General features: G+C 41.5%; 1 protein-coding gene across 3 annotated transcripts in view; it reads right to left on the reverse strand.

Annotated features, from left to right (window-relative positions):
* The window catches only part of LOC149803337 (uncharacterized), a 75,055-nt gene that overhangs the window by 46,474 nt on the left and 7,717 nt on the right, over positions 1–20,864 (reverse strand). For all 3 annotated transcript variants that reach the window (XM_089951363.1, XM_089951364.1, XM_089951362.1), the window contains one exon: positions 16,784–16,865. In XM_089951363.1, coding sequence (XP_089807489.1) covers positions 16,784–16,865 — 82 coding nt within the window. The remainder of the gene's footprint in view (positions 1–16,783; positions 16,866–20,864) is intronic.

The raw sequence follows: 20,864 nt of genomic DNA on the forward strand, positions 1-20,864 counted from the left end.
ATTTTTGTGTCTCCACCTAAAATATCAAACAAGTCACGATTAAAACTGATGGACAACGTTTGGGTATCCTGAAATTTCATCAGTAAGCGACGAGCCACTTTATGGTACTCCAGGGTGACACTTTTTTTAACTCTGTTCAGGGCTTTGCCAAAGGCGAACTCGAACCTGGAAGTAATGGTGTCCACCAAATGTTGACCACTAAAATAAAACCCTGCCGGAATTTTCAAGGTGTAGATATTGAACGGTGAATTGTTGGATGGTCTTGTGTCCCCTGAAAACCCGATGTCATTCATGGCTTCTTGTAATTGTTGGTTCAGGATTTCGACCTCAAAAGTGTTTTGCTTTTCGGTGATGTTTTGGATTTGTGTAGGGTGAATCATTTCTACTAAAGCCACTTCCCAATGGGCTTCGTGATCTAAGGGGATGGCTTGAGGTAATTTGGCCGTGTAACAGCACAACGTGTTGTTGGGAAACACCTCCATGGAACTGTCACTGGGTAAGGTTAAGTAAAATTGGTTTTGGTGACTCATAATTCCAGAGTTCTGTGGCTGTCCGAGGGATTAGTGGATGTCAGAGGCGTGTCTCCGCCCAAAATGGGGTTCTGGCTGTGGTTGTTGTTGGAGTGGTGACTGGCACTGGCACTGGACACAACGTTCCCGTTCGAGGAGAATTTCAGGGAGGGATTGGGAAGCAGGTAACCGATGCAACTGCTCAATAAAATGGTCCACAATTGTTTGTCTCCTTGTTGCAAACTCAAATTGGCGATGGCTGCCCCGATGACACAATACACCACGAAGATTTGGCAGAAAAAGACGATTTGCGTTTTAGGCACACGTTCTCCACACCACACCCACAAGGGTTGTTTTTGTAAATCTTGCACAGAAGAACTAGGCGAAGGAGGAGTGGTCGACGTAGCTGCGTCTGCTGTGTGAAAGGGCATGATGGTCACTTCTTTTTATAGTCGATGACTTGCGAAGCGTCGATCCAAGAATCAAAACTGGGTGGATATCCTTTCCAACGTACTTTGACTTCTTTGACACGTCGTTTGCCCACTTTACGGGTTCTGCGTTCGAGAATGCTTTCGATGTCGTACACGTCGTCTTCTTTTTTGGTGACACGTTGTAACTCGGGCAAATAAAACGTTCCTTTGAGCACTTCTCCGTTCATGTCTTCCAATTTATAGACGGCAGGATGACGGCCATGCACTCGTTCAGTGACGCGAAACAATTCGGTCGTCCAGTTAGGTAAGTAACCTTTGTCGAAAGTGCGTTTGGTTTTGCCAATGCGCACCCAATCTCCTACGGTCAACACTTCACTTTTCTTGGGGACAGCCCTCGTCGGGGACGTACCAAACAGGCGCTCAAACACCAACACTTCGTTGTCGGGAGTCACGTCTTGCGGGGCACGTCCGATGCTTCGATGGTAAGATTGGTTGTACGCTTGCACCAGGTGCGGTAAGATGTCGATGTACTTCAGAGTGTGGTGATGCGTAAAATATTTCCACATGCGTTCTTTCAAAGTACGTTGAAAACGTTCCACGATGCTGGCTTTGGTTTCGGGATTCTCGGTGGTAAAAAAATGAATGTCGCGTTTCTTTAATTCTTTTTGGAAAGCTTGGTTCAGAAATTCGGTGCCTTTGTCCGTTTGCCATCGAAGAGGGTGACGACCGCTTTGCTTCAACACCCGTTGCAGGGCTCGCACTAACTCGCTGCTCGATTTGGAAGTCAAGGGCACGACCCAGGCAAATTTGGAAAAGACGTCGATGACACAAAACAAATATTTGTAACCACGATTGTAGCTGGCCAAATGAGAGACATCGGCTAAATCGGCTTGCCATTGATGATCGATGCCTTCCACTCGGGTGCGACTTCTGGCAAACTTGCGTTGAATGGGTTTGTGTAAAGTGTAGGTAGCTTGTTCTTGTAACCATCGTTGCACTTGAGGTAAACGGAGACTTTTCAGTCGCGTTTTGGCAGCACGATACAATTTTTGAACTCCTGCGTAACCTGCAGGATGGGAGGGATCGTAGTAAATGCTGGCTAAGACTTTTTCCATTTTTTATTTTGTGTTGGTTGGTGTGTTAATAAGTCACCCACTCTTCGGTGATGCTACTTTGGGTGGGTCGAAAGGGTGGTTTGGAAACGGATTTACGTGTCCGATGGGCTACGGGAGTAGAAGTCGAAGGTAGTGGTGGAGGTGGAGGTGACAATGGAATGGCTTTGGTTTTCTTTTCTTTTTTCGCTTCTGGTTTCCCTTCTTTCTTTTTCACTTCTGTCGAAGGAGGCGTGGACATCATCTTTTTAACCCAAGCTTTCATTTCTTCTCGTTGGGGTGTGGGGGACGGGGTCAAGAAGGATGCTGCAATCTTACTCGAAATGGGAGCTGCTGACGGTGTTTGAAACACTTCTCGCATCTCTTCTTCCTCAGGTCTTTGTGGGGTAGCATCTCTGGTGACCCTTGGGGATGGTAGTGGTGGTGGTGGTAATGATGATGATGGTGCTGGACTTTTCATCAAGGTCTTAAAATCTTTTAGAGTGGGTAAAGCTGTTTCGTCTAAAGCTTTCTGGTGAAAGAGTTGCAGTCGTTGCAAGAGTTGACCGTACTTTTGCGATTTTTCTGTTTCGGACAAATCTTGGCGATCCATCAAGGATTGCAATTCGTGTTGTAACAGGGACATCTCGCTCAAATTGGGATTGGGAGGTAAATGCGGGGTGCGTTGTTCTTGCCACCGATGGTATTCCATCCATCGTTTGTAAGGCACTAAATCTAGTTTTCGTCCTTCCATGGGGTTGTCAGGGGTCGATTCTGAGATCTTGGGACTTCCGAGGGCCTTTTTATCTTGCTCCCACCAGTCCTCCCAACATGGTTCCCAAGACTCCTTTCAGTATGGGGCCTAGCAAGAGAGGTTAAATGCCTCCACGTTGGACCAACATCTTCTTTTTTTGACGAATGGGAATTTTCTTTCGAATCATTTGGCGAAGAACGTGACGATGTTTGCCTAAGCATTGTTTCTGGTGTTTGGACAAAGGGATCGTGCCTTTCAAAACGTTCAAACAGCATTCGCACACGGTATCGATGACCTCTTTGGAGGCCGTTTGAATGAGTTCTTTTCGTAGGGGTGGAGAAGCTTTGGACAGGACAGATAACATGTCCCCATGTTTAGCTAAACGTGGTGGCAATCCTTTCCTTTTCTTTCCTTGGGGTTTTCTGGAGGGTGACATTTTTGCTTGTGGGTTCCGGGACATTCACCGAACAGACACTAACGTCGATGACTTAACGCACACCCTTTTATCTTTTTTTTGGGACTATCGCTTTGTCATAAAGGTGACAATGTTTTTCCCAAAATCGCCAAGGAATCCTCCCCTTTGTTGACGCCTCTTTTTCTTGGAACGACTGTGTCTTTTCTTAGGGTAATGTCGATGCTTGGCTAAGCGCTTTGTCGGATGACGCGTCTGCCTTTGTCTCTTTCTTTTGTGGCTTCTTGGAGGGACATCTTTTACAAGTTCACTGATACCCCGACTTGGTCACAGGCCTTTTTTATACTGGAACGCGTCGCCACTGATTGTCTTTACGTTTTATCAGTTTGAGGACAGGCATGACACGTCGTGCAGGGGTACGCAACGGACTAAATCGAATCAGTTCTTGCTTGGACAAATCCAGTAAACTTTGTAACATGCCCGATCTTTCTTGGACTTTGATTTTGGGAGAAGGTACTTTGTGAGCAGCAGCCACTGCCACTAAATTGGAGGGTCCTGCCACTGGGGAAGTTCTTTTGGGGGTCATCAACGGAGATGTTCTTGGTGTGATCAACGTCTCCAAGTACTCTTCAGTTCTGGGTGTCATCAACGGAGAAGTGGATGAACGTGAGGATGCCGGAGACGCAGTCATTGCCGTGGCAGGTCGTGGTTTGCGAGTGTAAGGTTGCGTCCTGGCCGAAGTGCCTCTCTTGCGACTAGTTTTCTTCTGTGGACTTTTCTTTTTCTGGGGACTTTTTCTCTGTTTCTTTTTCTGGGGGCTTCTTTTCTTTTTCCGGGGTGGTGGTGTCTGGTAAGAGGAGGGTCCTGCCACTGGAGAAGTTATTCTTCTTGGGGACCTGGTCTTTTTCTTTTTCTTCTTGGGGCTTCGTTGGACTTTTGTCTTGGGGATAACTTTGGGGGCATTAGGATCCCATCTTAAGAGTGAGCGAATGATGACCCCTCCTAGAGTACCGCTCCCTCCAGGTTTCAAAATGATTTGTTTTTTGGTTTGAGTGTCGATGCGGGGATCGGCCAGTTGGACCAAAGCGACTTTGTTTCGATCGAAAAAGCGTTTGGTTTGATGAGGAATCTGAATGATTCCTTGGAGTAATTGACGTGCCGTCACCGTGAACCATCGTAAGACTTCTTTGAGACTAGCTTCTAAGACACGGGCTCGTGTTTGTGGATTTTTTTCTCGACTGATGCCATACAAGGCACGAATCAATTTGACGGGAAGATGCGACTGAAGGGACGTCATGTTCACACTGTGTGAGACAGACGAAAAAGGGTCTGAGGTTTTTATAGATTTTTTGATGGGGAGTGAAATGAAGTCGAGGACGGAGACGTGTACAGGACAGGCCCTCCGTCTTTGCACCAGTGGTGAAACAAGTGGGTACGAAATCGCAAATCCTCGGGGGTCGTAGGTTTCAAATCGACGAGTAAATAGGCGTGTGGCGTTTGAGTGGCATCGTCGTACGCCTGAGTCAGCCAAGGCGTTCCTAACTGTTTGGCTAAGACTTGCACTTGCGATTTATCTCGAGGGCTTTTAAACAAGACCACGTAATGCGCATTGAGACTGATGATGCGATGGGCATTACTTTGTTGAAACAAATTTTGGGTGATGTAAACGACACTGGCATTACGGTGATGCCATTTGCGCGTGAACCACAATTTAATTTCTTCTTCGTCTTCTCCTAACATGTCGTCGAAAATGACCAAATGGGTTTGACGGGAGTCAGAGACGATGCCGTCGTCTTCTTTAGGAATGCCTTCCACAAACACGATGGAATCGCCTTGACTTTCTCGCAAGAGGCTGTACGCCGATTGCCACTCTTTGTAACACCACACGATCCTTTGAGGGGGCCGATCTATCAAATGATGTTTATGTTCGATCAAACGTTTGACGAATTCGGTTTTGCCAGAACCGCTAGGTCCAGCAATGAGCATGTTAAAGGGATGGCGAAGATACAAAGCCTCCCAACTGGCACGATCTAAGTGTTCGTCGATGACTTTGACAGTAGAGGAAGAGGGAGCAGAGACAGTAGAGGTAGCCATGGTGAGAGAAATGTCACTTGTGACACGAAAACAAACAAGACAAGAGTTTATATACTTTTTCAGAACACGTTTATTGAATGTTTCAAACATGAATACGAAAGACAAAAATGCATAAAAGCCAAAGGCTTAAGTACAAGGATAAAAGGCACATGATAACGATGAACGTGGAATAAACACAAGTGTCTGTACAACAACATGTTTTGGGTAATGTTCTAACCAGTTCTATAGTAAGGGGTAAGGTCACACAAGTGTCCTCCCGAAAGGGTCTTTCAGGTCTGTCCACGACAGTCCTGTCCTGGGTGACGGGTTCTTCTGGCACCGTCACTAACACCGGTTGAAAAGTAACTTTTTTCCTTGAACAACTCTCGTGCATACTGGGCCACTTCTTGGGTCCAAGCCTCAAAATCCCATTCTTTCCAGGCACGGACATCTGTCCAATGGGGATGTAAGTCACAAGCTACACACACATCGTCATACACGTCTTGGGTAGCTAAAAGTTGACGAATCTTTTTTTCCCGTAGAGGTCGAGAAGTATCCAGATGAAAACGCAAGGCTTTGAGCAAAAGAAGTTTTTCGTGACCATTTAAGGCCATGGAGGTGGTAAGTACTGATCGTAAAGAGTCCACAAAGAATCGGCTGGTAAACGAAATCCCAGAAAACAAGTCACTAAAACACACACCACTTGTCGTCCCAAATTGAATGGATACAGTTCTTGTAATAATCGATGGTAATGATCCACGGTTTGAATATGGTCATTGAGTTCCTTCCACGGAATCTGTTGGATGACATGTGACATAAGTCGTGGCATGGCAGCCTGTTTTTATAGTCTCTTTGTTTCGGAAACAATACACGTACTTTCTAGCCAGAGATCTTCGTTCTCCAGTAGGGAATCTAAATCTTGCATACTGTAACCGAAACTTCAGAGTTCGTTTAGAAGTTTCCTCTTCTTCTAAGTAGATTCCACGTAAAATATGTTGATAATCCTTTAACTTGTCTTCCTCAATGTATTGCTGTAGGTGAATCTCGAAGTAACCAAAATAATGAATATTTCGATCATTCACTAACTCAAAGTGTTGAACAAGGTCTGACCACTGAAACAATTTCTGACGAATCAGTTCTCTTATACCATTCAGGTACCAGTGGTTAAAGATCTGGTGACGTAACGGATGCAATTGTTCTTTACGTTTCACTTGTATTTTCACCAGCTCTCGGTAAATCCTTTCTCTCAACTCCACAGGCAAAGCACGAATGTTCTCTAGCAAAGTATCCATGAATAGGTTATACTAAATCCTCTTTGGTCTGACACAAGAAATGTACTGTTTGCACAAACATGGTTTTACTTCAGTGTCGAATTTAAATCGTTGAGTCACTAATCTACACATTACAATTCGTTCAGAAGTTTCCTCTTTCACCAAGTTGACATTGTGTTCAAGATGTTGGTAATTCGTTAACTCTTCCTCTGGAATTCGATGCAGTACGTTTACAATGATGTAGGTAGAATCGTCCATACCAAACCAATCCTTTTTAAAACTAGAGGATCGTTGATCAATGTCTGTCCGATGGAACACTTTCAATTGAATCAATCCTTGTATAGCCTTCAGGTACCAGTGGTTCAAACACCGGTGACGTAACGGATGCAATTGTTCTTTACGTTTCACTTGTATTTTGACCAGTTCTCGATAAATGCGTTCTCTCAACTCCACAGGCAAAGCACGAATGTTCTCTTGTAAAGTATCCATGAACAGATTATTATGGTAAGAAGTTACTTCAATGTCTCGGTCCCACTAAGGGTAAGTAATGACAATTCGGTGACCATCGAGCATGTTCAACGTAGGCCGAATCTTGCGGTTCCCAGTGGTGAAGTGACACACCGCAACTGAAGCACTTGACTTTATCTCCTTCGCCCAAGTAGAAAAATCCGGCTCTGGCTAATTCTTCAGGGGTCGGTCCTCCCAGATACTTAGGCCATTTTCCTTTGAACGATTGAAGACGATTTTCAAAGTCGCAGTATTCCGACAAACGCACAGGAAACGAATATTCGTCTTTCACAGGTTCGTTTCGATGAGGGTTGAGTGACATGGGTAGGAGTTTGCTCAGGGCTGGATGACATCCGTAGGGGGGTAGACGTGAAGGTGAACATTCCCCTTTAAAACGAAACCCAGTAAAATGTCCAAGAGGACGAGCAGCATCGCTTTCGCATCCCACAGGTTTGACACGCACAGCATCACTTTCCATGATAGGGGTAGGGGCACTAAAGTTCCCATGATGCTTTACGGCATCGCTCAGGTCACAAGGTACAGCATCGTATCCATCGCAAGGCTCACAATCGCACTCGTCTGCAAACTCCGTTACGCAATTACAATGGTAACCACATGGACAATCGCAGTTTCCTTCCGGACATTTTCCGTCGCAATGCATGGGTCTTATCCATCCAATATTAGTCACACTAGAGGAAGATACAACTTTTTTACAATCCCCAAACTGGAACGATGCCTCTTTCAAAGTATTCATCTTGTTCGCTCGGTCTTGGTAGTCACAATGAACTATCGATCTTGCCTAGGGTTCCTTTTTTATATACAGACCAATACCGACGTGACCGTACGGTAAGGTGAAATGATTGGGAAGTCGAACTCGCTTCTGGTATACAATTTGATAGACTTTTTCCAAGGGTCGACTGACGATGTGGTGAGTGGGTAAACGTACAATCTTGTTCGGTTGATAGGTGGTCACTTTAAAGTTTCCATCCTCTCCCGATTGCAAGGCTTCTTTCAGTACCCCAAAGTTGACCACACGACTGGTACGATAATTCAGAGTCAGTCCTTTCACTTTGCACGTCGTGTGCACTTCTCCTTGTTTGTCCCGGTATTCGTAGCCGTAATTTTTGGGACCGCCACTGACGAAACTTAGAATCTTGTCGTCGGGATGCTCGTCTGTCCAGGCTCCTAAACGGTCTCCTTCGATGTTAGGGTGATGTTGAATCGGGTGATGGATGTAAATGCAACTGTCCGTGTCAAAGTACAGGACGCGTTCCCCTAACAGTTCTAAAGCTTCGTACAATTTTAAGCGAGCATGAGCTGTCACGTAAGCCGCAATGATGACATTTCCAAAAGGGTCGTCTTGTACAAAGTCCAGATCTTCTTCGTAATTGACCAAGATTAAATTCTCTCGAACGACGTCCACGTGTTTCATGTATTTGGTTTTGTCGTGAATCATCTGGAAGTAGCGGGAAGGTTCTGTCAAATATTCCGTCTTGGGTAAACACGGTCGTTGTGCCATTTTACCCCACAAGCAATTTAACATCACTTTGGCAAACGATCGCCTGCCTTCGTTTTTCTCGATGTGGTCTAAAGTGATGCCTTCTTGTTCGTAGTATTTCTCTTTGAATTGTATTTGGTCTTCGGGAGTGTGACACCAGGAAGGATAGCCGCTGGCTTCTTGCTTCAGTTTCAAAAAGGCATCTACGTAGTCGGCGAAAATGCCTTTCTGACTGGGATCACCCTTGTGGTATTGTTGTGTCCTGGGAAAGTGACAAATTTCGTACACTTCTAACAGTTGGTATCCCATGTCCAGAGCTTTGAACAATTCTACGCTGACCCAGGTTCCCGTCAAGGCCCGTTCTTCCTGGCTGTGATGACAAGGCTGGTCTTGGTTGCACGTTTCGGCACAAGTACGGCACAAGGGAAACATCAGTTTGCCTTGACAATGGTGAGGTAAGACGGGATGGTATAGGTTCGTGGGAGGCAAAACTTTACACTTGATCAAGCCTTCGTATTGTCGAATGTTTTTCAGGTCGATGTGTTCCGTCAGCAATTGCGGGTGCCCTACAGGAAAGCGACAATATTTGCACACGTAGGGATACAGCGAACACACGTCCAAGTATTTGATTTCTTCTCCTTTCTCTTCGTCGGCTTGGTACAGCAAACAGGTGGCATTGGTCCTTCCTCCGTACAAACTATCCCTCGGGTTCAGCGGGTCCATGAACTGGTAACTTTCCACGAGGCGTTTAAACTCGGGATCGGTTTTCATACGGTGATCGTACTCGTGTTCCCACATTTCCACCACTTGGTATCCTTGCTGTTCTAACTTTAGGCGCCGCTGACAAGTGTCCTGGTACAAGTCTTCCATGGTTCGTTGTAAAAACTGATTTTTAGTGCCACGGTCAGGGTAACAAACAGGACATCCGTGAAATAAGCAACCGTTAAACTCGTACACGATCTTGGGGTTTTCTAAGTCCCAGCCATCGACCGAATACGTTCCGATGGTCTTTTCGCCCCCTCCGTTGCGGGCATGCTGAATCCATTTGTCTTCCTTGTCGCACAAGTAATGTAACCAACGTAGGGCTTTGACCGAGTATTGACGCTTGACATAGTGGGTCGTTTGAGGACTGATGACAGCCACGGTGTTTTCAGGCATGAATCGTTGGCGGTACACTAAGGAACACGCTTTGGCAATGGTGCAAGCTTCTTTCAAAGGATCGACCCCTCCGTGTTCCATGAACAGTTCTCGAAATTTTCCACAGCAACGCCGTAAAATGTCCACGTCGGAACGACAATACTTTAGCATTTCTTCCTGAAAGTTGAAAGGGTCCGAGGCGTGAATCTGGTACCAAGCGTAGAAAGCTTCTCGTTGTTCGGTACGCATGTTGTCGGGGTCGTAATAGTGAGCCTCAGGCAAATGGGGTAGAACGGCATGTTGATTGGCTTCCGTATTGAAAAAGTGTGGAAAGTACCCTTTAGCCATTTCTGTCATTCCAAACGTTTTAGGCATTCGACTCAAAGGCATGGCCAAATAGCTCATCGAATCTTTAAACTGTACTTGTCCCACTTGCATGAAAATGATTTTGGCTCCGTTCAAAGTCACTTTAGGACGCTCGGTGCCTTGTTCCGTATAGTACCTCAAAAGAAACTGTCCATCGTATCCGGAAAAATTGTGAGCCATCACCGTGGCATGACGATGACAATCTCCGTAACGTTCGATGTCCTCTTGGCTCCACGTCTTGTCGACGGGGTCTAAGACCCATTGGGCAAAATCGGCTAACGTGTTTGGTCCCCGAAAGATTTTTTCACGTCCTCCAGGAATCTTGCTGCAGTGAGGGCAATGACTGAAGATAGGTTCTTGAATGCACTTCTCGCACGCTCGATGAGCCACGCAGAAATTAGGAATGTGAATGCCAGTCTCTTGCATGCATTCGAAATCGAAAAAGATGAAATTGCCTTTCTTCTTGTGACCGTCCTCTTTCTCTGTTGGGGGTTGGTATTTTTGCACGTAACATTCGTGTTCCAAGTCCACGATGTGGTGACAAATGTGACATTTTTTCTTTCCTGAACATACGTGTGCCTTGGTATTATTGGTACGTATGACATGTTCACACGTAGAGCACAATCTCAGGAGTTGACAAGCGCATTTTTTCTGTGAACCTTGCGTCTTCAAATGTTGTTGGTAACAGGTAGGGCTGACAAACGTGCGCAGACAAGTTGAACAAGGCACTGGTTCTTCGCTCAGACAGGGTGAAGAGGCCAAACATCCTGTGCATTTCGATCCACAATGCTTGTGTTGCTCTCGATTGTTATAACCATGGTCACATTTCTCACAGTAATAACCGTATCCCAGGAATCCGGTGATACTGGTAATGGTATCAAAATGGTCATCGTGATGATAAACATGAATGTATTTTCCGTCCTTAAAATCTTGGCCTCGAAACAATAGAGGCCCGCGCATTTCTTGAGGGTGCACTTTCAAGGTGTATCGTGGAGCTAGGACATCTTGCAATTTTTGCATCTCAGGAATGCCACAGGGTGTGTCTTTGGACAGTCCGGCTTGTTGTAACAGGAGTTCTGCTTCGTTTCGTTGTTTGGCTCGGTCGGAACGTTGAATAGTGTTCCAGGTTCTTTTCCATTCTACCGTGTCGTTCTTGTTGGCATAGGTTCGTCCCACCACGATGGCACGGGCTAAACACATCTGGTCATGAGGGTTGTTAATTCGGACGAGACTCTTTTTGGTGTTGCGAAGGTCGTCCACCAATAACATCTTTTTGCGTCCAGTCCCTTGAGGAGGAGAGACGTGGGTCATGTCCAGTGTGGCTTTACCATCGGTGATGTCAAACTGATCATTAGATTGTTGTACGTGTTGAATCTTGTCCATGACTTTGGAAGCAGTCAATTCTGCAGGGGTGCTAAACTCGATCCAAACAGGGGATTTCAAACCGTCGTGTTGTATGGAAAGCGATCGTCTTCTTTGGGTTGACATTGTCGCTTGAGTGCAGTGAGCAAAGAATCCCACACCTCAGTGATGAACACTTCTGCTTTCTCTAACGGCACTTCAGCCTTGAAATCTTTAAACTTCACTGTGTATTTGTAAGCCGTGGTTCTAAATTTTCTAGAGGAGCGCTTTTCCGTCTCTCGAATGGAATAGTACTTTTCAGGGTTGACTAAGGGTGGTGAACTTGGTTTAGAGGGTTCGGATTCTGGTTCACTCATGTCCTCTTCAAAATCACTGGCATGAATTTGTGCCAAGATTTCAGCCCTGGTACGAGGCGATAGATCACGTTTCTGCCTCTTACTTTCTTCTTCTTTCTTCTCGAACGAATTAGATCGTTTCATCTTGAAAGCAAAAAGTCAAATGACTCAAGTTCAAACACCATGAGCTACTTTATAGTCATAGCAGACCAGCGTATATAAAAGGGTGTGTGTCTTGTCCTTTCACTATTCATTTCACTCTCAAGCCGAGCACAACGATGGAAGAGACTAACCAGATGGAACGTTTCGTCAGAGCTTTGCGAGGGGTCATTAGAAAATTCTCTTCAGACCAGCCTACGGACTACTCTCCTTCCTTTAGAGATAAAAGTCAAGATACTTGCTATATCTGTCAGAAGAAAGGGCATTGGTCTTCAGAGTGTCCAGACCGTCAAAAAAGAACAAAAACAGGGGCTAAAAAAGACAAAAGTCAAGATACCTGTTATTATTGTAAAGAAAAAGGACATTGGTCTCCAGATTGCCCAAAAAAGAAACAAGAGGAGTCAGAAGAAAAGAGGGATTCTTCAGAAGAAGAGAGGGGTTCTTCAGAGGAAGAGAGGGATTCTTCAGAGGAAGAAAGCAGACAGGTGAAGAAAAAGAAACAGGAGAAGAAAAGAAGAAGGGAAGAAAGTGAGGAGGAAGAAGAGGAAAAGAGTGTGACAGTGAAGAAATTCAAAAAACAGAGAGACTAAACAAGGAGACAGAAGAAGTCAATGAACTTTTAATTAAAGTGTTGTGTTGAGAATTGTGAATTGGATTGTAACAATGGATAAAAGAATAAATGAATGATATAAGGTAAGTGTCTTTGAGTTTTGATTTTAAAATAAGAAGCTACACTCACGCACTCATACACAGACACGTACTATAAGGGTAAAATGGGTGGGTTTTTTTTTTTTTTGAGTTATTGGCAAATTGAAATTGTATTTCTTTTCGAGAAATGTGGGTGGCCCTGAAAAGGGCCTTTTTTTATTTATGGTGTAGGGGTGAGTTTAAGCAATCAATTTTAACTGCCTTAAGCCTTTGCCACGGCCAAGGCCTACTTCTGGACTGCGTAATGTTGATGTTGATGATGATAATGATTGGGTTGAAATCACTAAGGGTGGTACGGTAGGCTTAGTCACAGGGTTGACGTGTTTAGCTCGGGAAGGTCGTATTCTCTTCGGTCGTGATAAAGAAGTCTGATACATTTGTTTCAGACTTCTTAACTCCGCTAAAATGTCCAACAGTACCGTAGCCGTTTGATTTTCACCCTCTTGTTTCTTTGCTGCTACTTCTTCTTGCTGTTGTTGCTGTTGTTTTTTTCTTACCTCTTCTTCTTGCTGCTGTAGGAGAAAAGCTTGTTCCGCTTCCTTTTGTCGTTGTATAAATTTCTCCAATTCTTCTTTCTGTCTCTGTCTAAAATTCTCCACTTGCGGTAATGAAGAAGGTAACGAAGGTTCCGGAACAAATTCTTGCGAGGAGAGAAAATCCACAAAATCCCAATTCACCTCTTCTGAAAGTAAGTCCGGGTTCCCTTGGGCGGTCTCCCCTGTTGGTGCACCCCATTGGATCGTTTTCTGAGTTTCCGTCATGTTGAATCACTGTTGCATAGATTGACTACACACAAGCGCTAGCGAATCTATATAGACTACGTGACGTCACAGACTGCTCTCTTCGGATTGGATGCGGGCTGACTGAATTTTGTAACGCGTGTTCGGATTGGTGAATGAACTCAATCCGTTTCAATCCTACCTCTGCCTATAAATAAGCGCAGTTCAGTGCATTGATTCACCTGTTCTCGTCGCTTCAAGATGTGGACCACAGTTGAGTCATCCACCCTTGTGTCTTCCATGATGTTTCGGACAGACTTGCTCATGTATGTCCGATCCAAGTGGACCGTTGTCCACAGGACAAACACCAGCCTGTGGATACGTAGGATTTACGTGGAGAGGCAAGGATGCCTGAAAAGAGTGCTAATTTACGGGCCAACAGTGAGACGCAGCCTAAGGACAAGAAGAAGACCAATGCGGTGCCATTTATGTTAATGAATACATTAACATAAACCCAAAGGCCCTTTTCAGGGCCAGCCATATTTCTCGAAAAGAGATAGCCTTTCCATTGCCTAGTCCTTTTTTAAAATTTAAAAAAAAAATCCCATGTTAAATTCCCCTTGTACGTAAAGTGACCCACGATTTATTCCCATGTTAAATTCCCCTTGTACGTATAGTATCCCACGATTTATTCCCATGTTAATTCCCCTTGTACGTATAGTATCCCACGATTTATTCCCATGTTAATTCCCCTTGTACGTATATGTTCCCACGATTTTTCGCCATGTTAAATTTCCATTGTACGTATATGTTCCCAAGGGGGTCTGTAATGCTAATTCCCATTGTACGTAAAGTATCCCCCTTCACTACTTACGTGATATGGGAATACTTCACACCTTAGTAGGGTCCGACCATCGTCCTACTTTAATGAATTTCAAGACTGATCTACTTCCCAGATTTGATTCCTGCCCCAATGAACTTTTAAACTTGAAATACAACATCAATTGGTCAGACCTTAGTTCGGACGAAAAACTGAATTATGCTCAGACATCTGCATTCTTATTAAACAAGATTGAGATCCCACATTGTGTTGCGATCTGTAATGGACACTGCTGCACTAATTAGGTGCATATGAAACAGATAAACGGATTATATACTGATATAGTAAAAACTTTGCCGAAATGCGGTAATAGTTTGACTAGTAAATCCAAACGTGGTCACCGGGTTATACCAAGCTGGAATGACTATGTCAAAGAACTACACGACTTTGCACGAAATGCTTACCTTATGTGGCGTGATAACGGTAAACCTCGTCACGGCCATCTCAGTAACCAGTTGCGCCAATCAAGAGCACAATTTAAGTATGCTCTTAGATTATGTAAGAAGGAGGAAGAAAAACAGAGCAGACTCGCTAGCACAAAAATTTGTAATGTCAACCAACGTGAATTCTGAAAGCAAGTTAAACAAAATACTACGACAACCTCCAGTAAAATACCAATTTGCATTGATGGGAACCATGGTCAGAATAATATATGCAACATGTGGAAAAATCATTTTGAAGACTTGCTCAGTAGTATAAAAAATGAATCGAATAAGAGGCATGTGCTTTCATCACTGAATACCCCTTTCTGTTCGTATTGAGGTAATCACATTATCTGAGATAAAGTGCAATAACATGACAAAAAGGGGGTAAATGTCCAGGATCCGAGTTTTCATTTGTGGAACATTTTAAATTTTCAGATACTAGACTTCATGTGCTATTGATGATTTTATTTAATTATATGTTTGTGCATCACTTTGTACCAGATGATTTTATAAAAGTTACAATTATACCACAACTAAAAAGCAAAACTGGTAACTTGGAGGACAAAAATAAAACTACATACCTAAAGCTCTTACGACTATTATTCCAAAACTATTTGAATGCATCATCCTGCAATGATGTGACGTCACAATCTCCGATAATCAGTTTTGTTTAAAAACGCAGCATTTAGCATATTTATGCCTATATGCCTTTAAGGTAACTGTCAGCTATTATGTAGAACATGGCAGCCCAGTGTTTGTTTGCTTTTTAGACGCTAGTGAGGCATTTGATAGGGTCAATCATTTGATACTCTTTAAAAAGTTGATTGCAATTCAAATACCTGTCTACATAGTTCATGCTTTAGTTTATTGGTATGGCAAACAGTTGTATTACGTGCGATGGGGAAGTGTAATATCCAGCGCTTTCCATGTAACCAATTTTGTGAGGCGGGGGGGGGGCATTCTTTCCCCTTTGTTATTATATATATATATATATATATATATATATATATATATATATATATATATATATATATATATATATATATATATATATATATATATAGCTAAATCGTAAGCTGGGTCAGTGCTACGTGGGGTTACGTCTGCCACCAAATGTGTTGTTTCTAAACAATTTGAGTTTTGCTGATGATATGTCATTGATAAGTCCTTCTATCACAGGTTTAAGGAAATGATTAAAGATATGTGAACAATACTCATTTGAGAATGATATCATCTATAATACAAAAAGTTTTCTATGCATGGCATTTCAGCCAACTTCTTTCAAATTACCATCTCCTCCCCTTGTACATCTTAATTGTAATGCCATTACATACATCAACAATTATACATATTTGGGTATTATTTTGAAATCCAATCGGTCGGATAATGAAGACATGATGAGACATTACTGATTTTTGTGTACTCGAACAAATATGCTACTACATAAATTTAAAAATTGTTCATTCAATATCAAAATTAGATTATTCAAATCTTATTGCTGTACTATGTATTGTGCTCCTTTATGGACAAACTTTAGTGAATCTGTGAAAAGAAAACTAGTTATTGGTTATAATAATAGTCTTCGTTTTATATTAGGTCTTGGTTATAATAATAGTCTTCGTTTTATATTAGGTCTTCCTGGATGGAACAGTGCCTCCAACATGTTTGTAAATTATAATGTATTCAGTTTTGATGAAGTAATGAGAAAGTATGCATTCTCAATGATGACAAGAATATCTAATAGTAAGAACTATATATTGAGATCTCTTTGGAACTATGACATTCATTTAAATTCTCATATTATTAGCAGACGGAACAAATTACTCTTTAAATGTACCACTTAATTTCATTCTTAACAATGCAGGGCGCAGTTAATTGTGTAGACGTATCTGCATAACTGTACGTATGGTATTTATGTTCTTTTGTTTCCAATGTTTTTACTTTAATGTATGGACTATCTAGTCTGAAATAAAGAATTCTTATCATCGTATCTTAACTAAATGTATACTAATTTATACGGGTACACTGACCACAGACATTCATATTTACGAGTGTGTCTATGTGCGTTCAAGAGTATCCATGGTTTGGTAGTTTCTAGATATTCAATTCATAACCATAGACAGTACATCATTTTCTTTACTCTTACCTGGTATACAGGGTTTCTGCATTGCATCCAATCGTACGGAACGAAAAAAGCACGTGCCAGAGCTCAAAATGTACTGGGTGCCCTGAACACAGAACAAAACAAAACATAATTTATATACTTTTGCCTTCGCACTGCATGCACATTTTAGACATTTGTTTACTTAAATGTTTAATGTCAGTGATTTATATCTTTATGTCACGTGTTTAGGCTCGAATAAATAGTAACACAAGAAAGAGAGAAGAAGAAGAAAAAAAACGAGCTTTGAAAAAATACAATAATTTATTTCCCTGGAACAATTCTGTAAAAATGAAAAAGTATGAACTTAGGTTTTATAGAATCAAATACAAAAAATAATCCAAAAATAATACGAATACAATTTTAGTAGTCGTAATAAAAAAAATGTTCTACTGATTTCAAGTTCGAATCCCGAAGAAGAATCCTATATGATATGAGAAAATGGGCGATTGTCCTAATGACAATTTTGAACTTTGGATAGAATATTTCAGAAATGTTTTATTTTTTTTAAAAATTTGAATTCCCCGTTTTTTAAATCTTAGTGATATCGGCAAGCTTTTTCTAATATGTCATCAAAAGCAGAAATCTTTCTTTCAAATCCTACCCAGGAACAATTAGATCTTTTCAAAATAGATGAGTTGATTCAACTTGCCAGAAAATACGATCTTTCTGAAGTAAAGGCTTCCTTAACGTAAAATCAGGAAATAAGAAATATTTTGGTTCAGTATTTGGTAGTAAAAATGTTTTGGATAAAAGTGCTTTGGATCCAATCAGTAGGTCTGTATCAGACGGAACTGGAGTTGAGGAAGCTGGAGCTTCAGAAAGATAAAGAAGAAAACAAATGCAAATGCAGTTGCAATGGGAACAAAAAAGGAACAAATGAAATTGGAGAACGAAAAAAAAATGTTATTACAAAAAGAACAAATAAAGTTACAATTTGACAAAGAGGAGAGACAAAGAGACAGGAAAGAAAGAAAGAAAGAAAAACAAATGCATTTACAAACAGAAGAAAAAGAGAAAGAAAGACAAATGCAGTTACAAAAGAACAAATGCATTTACAAGCGGAAGAAAAAGAGAAAGAAAAACAGATGCAAATACAGTTACAAGAAGAACCAATAGATATGGAAGAAAGAGAGAAAGAGAGGGAATACCAATGTAAAATGAAAGAAATGGAACTGTCAAGTGAAATGCTCATTCATACTTCAAATCCAAATTTAAGTTTTGATTTTGCAAAGAATATTAGATTAGTGCCCCCTTTCAGAGAAAAAGAAGTAGACGAATAGTTTACTCGTTCTGAAAAAGTTGCTGAAAATTCGAAATGGCCAAGGGAGCATTGGACTCAATTATTACAACGTGTACTCACTGTTATGGCTAGTGATATTTACGCTTCACTGTCAGTTCATCAAAGTGGTAACTATGATGTGGTTAAAGAATGCATCTTAAGGGGTTATGAGGTAGTCACTAATGTTTATCGACACAAATTAAGAAACTATAGAAAAGAAGCTGGACAAACTCATGTCGAATTTGCTAGAGAAAAAGAGCAGTTATTTGATAGATAGTGCTCAGCCAAGAAAGCTGAACAAGATTATGAAAGTATCATACAACTTATATTACTTGAAGATTTCAAAAACTGTGTACATAGTGACATTAGGTCTTATCTTGACGAGCATCAGATTGAAACATTGGACAATGCTGCTCGAGCTGCTGATGGGTATTCTTTAACTCATAAAGTTCCTTTTGTAAATAAGACTTCTATTCAACAGTCTTCTGGCAGAAAAGTATTTCAGCCTAATATAAGCCCTTCTAAAACTCAAACTGGCACAAATTCTAAAAACCAAACTTCAGAGAAGCTTGATTCAAAATCCTTGTCTCTTCCTACGTGTACCTATTGGAAAAAGGACACGTTATTTCTGACTGCAACAAATTGAAAAATAGGCATCAGAATCAAGACAGGCCTATTCTAAATGCTCTTATTTCTAAGAGGTCAAGGTCAAGGTCATGTATTGAAAGCAATATATTTGTTGGGTCTAATAAACCCCAGTCTGATTTTATTATGGAGAGTTATGAACCATTCATATCGAAAGGTTCTATATCACTCTTGGGTGATTCGGCCAATCATATCCCTATTAAAATTTTAAGGGACACAGGAGCTTCTCGGAGTCTATTTTTGTCAGGTACTTTACCTTTTTCTGAGAAGTCTTCTTCTAACGAGAGTGTTCTAATTCAAGGAGTAGAGTGCGGCTTTGTTAATGTTCCTCTCGAATTCTGTACATTTGTGATCATACTTAGTCTCAGGACCCGTGACAGTCGGCACAGTGATTGTTTTACTCGTTGAGGGAATTCATTTATTACTATTCATCGACCTAGCTGGAGACAAGGTTGTGGTTATTCCACTTGTAACTGACAAGCCTTGCTTGGATCAGAAAGTCGATCCAATTGAAAAAGAATTCCCTGATTTAGTTCCAGCTTGTGCAGTTACCAGAGCTAAGGCAAAGAAAGCTCTTGAGAATGATGTTGATAAGGAAATTATTCCTTTAGTTGACACATTTATTGGTCAAGCTTTTGATGAGGTCACTTTCACTCCTTGTTTTGATTAATCGGAAGGTATTGATCACAGTGATCCTCTTTCAACGACTCATTCTCTTTATTCTAATCAGGGTGATAAACGACAATCACTTGTCATCGAACAGGAAAAAGATCTCGAAATCTCCTGTTTGTTTCAAAGGGCCAATAGTGGCCATTAGGGAAACTAAAGCTACTGAAGTCACTGTCTGTTATTTCATTAAAATGGAATTTTTATGAGAAAATGGAGACCTCCCGAGGTAGCTGCTGGTGATGAGTGGTCAGTGAACTATCAAATTTTAGTTCCAAAACCTTACCGACAGGAAAAACTTAGTCTGGCCCATGAAACTCCATTGGCTGGTCATTTAGGGATCAATAAAACTTATTAAAAGATCTTAATTGACTTCTGTTAAATAATGTAGATTTTATCATATCTGCCAATTGGTAGGAAAACCAAATCAGAAATTTGCGAAGGCTCATCTACAACCTATTCCTGCCTTTGACGAACCATTTAGTAGAATTATGGTAGATTTTGTTAGTTCCTTACCTAAGACCAAGTCAGGTAACCAATATATGTTGACCATTATGTGTGTGTCAACAAGGTTTCCAGAGGCAATTCCCTTGATGAATATAAAATCTAAAACAATAATAAAAGCTTTGATAAAGTCTTTTACTCAATTTGGCCTTCCCAAATCTATCCAATCGGGTCAAGGGTCAAAATTTAGGTCTGGAACTTTCCAGCCTATTATGCTTGAATTTGGCATTCAGCAATTCAAGTCGAGTGAAATTATGGTTTGGCAGAATTAAATGGAGGGAACGTTTGAGTTTTGTAATAATGGGGTTCTGTCCGTCTTGCTCATTCTTCAAATGTTTCTTCAGATTAGATATTACGGCCCTTACAAAGTTAAGAAGAAACTGAATGAGTTAAATTTTAATATTAGTGCTCCTGGGATCTAAATAAATTATAGGAGTACCATTATATTGAAAGAGATAGCCAGGTTAAACATGCAATTAATTTAGTTGTACCTGTCCCACTCAGCGATGATTTATGTGAAGGAATGTCATCGGATTATACTAATATTGGAATGACAAATCTACGGAATTCAGAAATTGTGAACTATCTGGACCAGAAACTTTCACATTTGCAAGAGCAAGAAAGAAATGAACTTAAACAGTTATTATTTGAATATGAGCACTTATTTCAAGATGTTCCTACAAGAACCAACAAAATTTTCCATGACGTTGAAATTCAAAACCAGTCAAACAACACCCGTACAGAATGAACCCTCTCAAACAGGAATACTTGAGAAAAGAAATTCAGTATTTGCTAGAGAAAGATTTTATAGAGCCCAGTAAAAGTGACTGGAGTTCACCATGCATATTTTTCCAAAACCAGATAAAACTTTTCGTATGTGTATAGGAAGGTGAATAGTGTGACAGAAACAGATTCATTCCCATTACCAAGAATCGATGACTGTATTGATAAGATTGGGAAAGCCAAGTA

Source organism: Sinohyriopsis cumingii, chromosome 3 (genome assembly GCF_028554795.1).
Source record: "Sinohyriopsis cumingii isolate HCF-2022 chromosome 3, ASM2855479v2, whole genome shotgun sequence".
NCBI lineage: Eukaryota > Metazoa > Mollusca > Bivalvia > Unionida > Unionidae > Sinohyriopsis > Sinohyriopsis cumingii.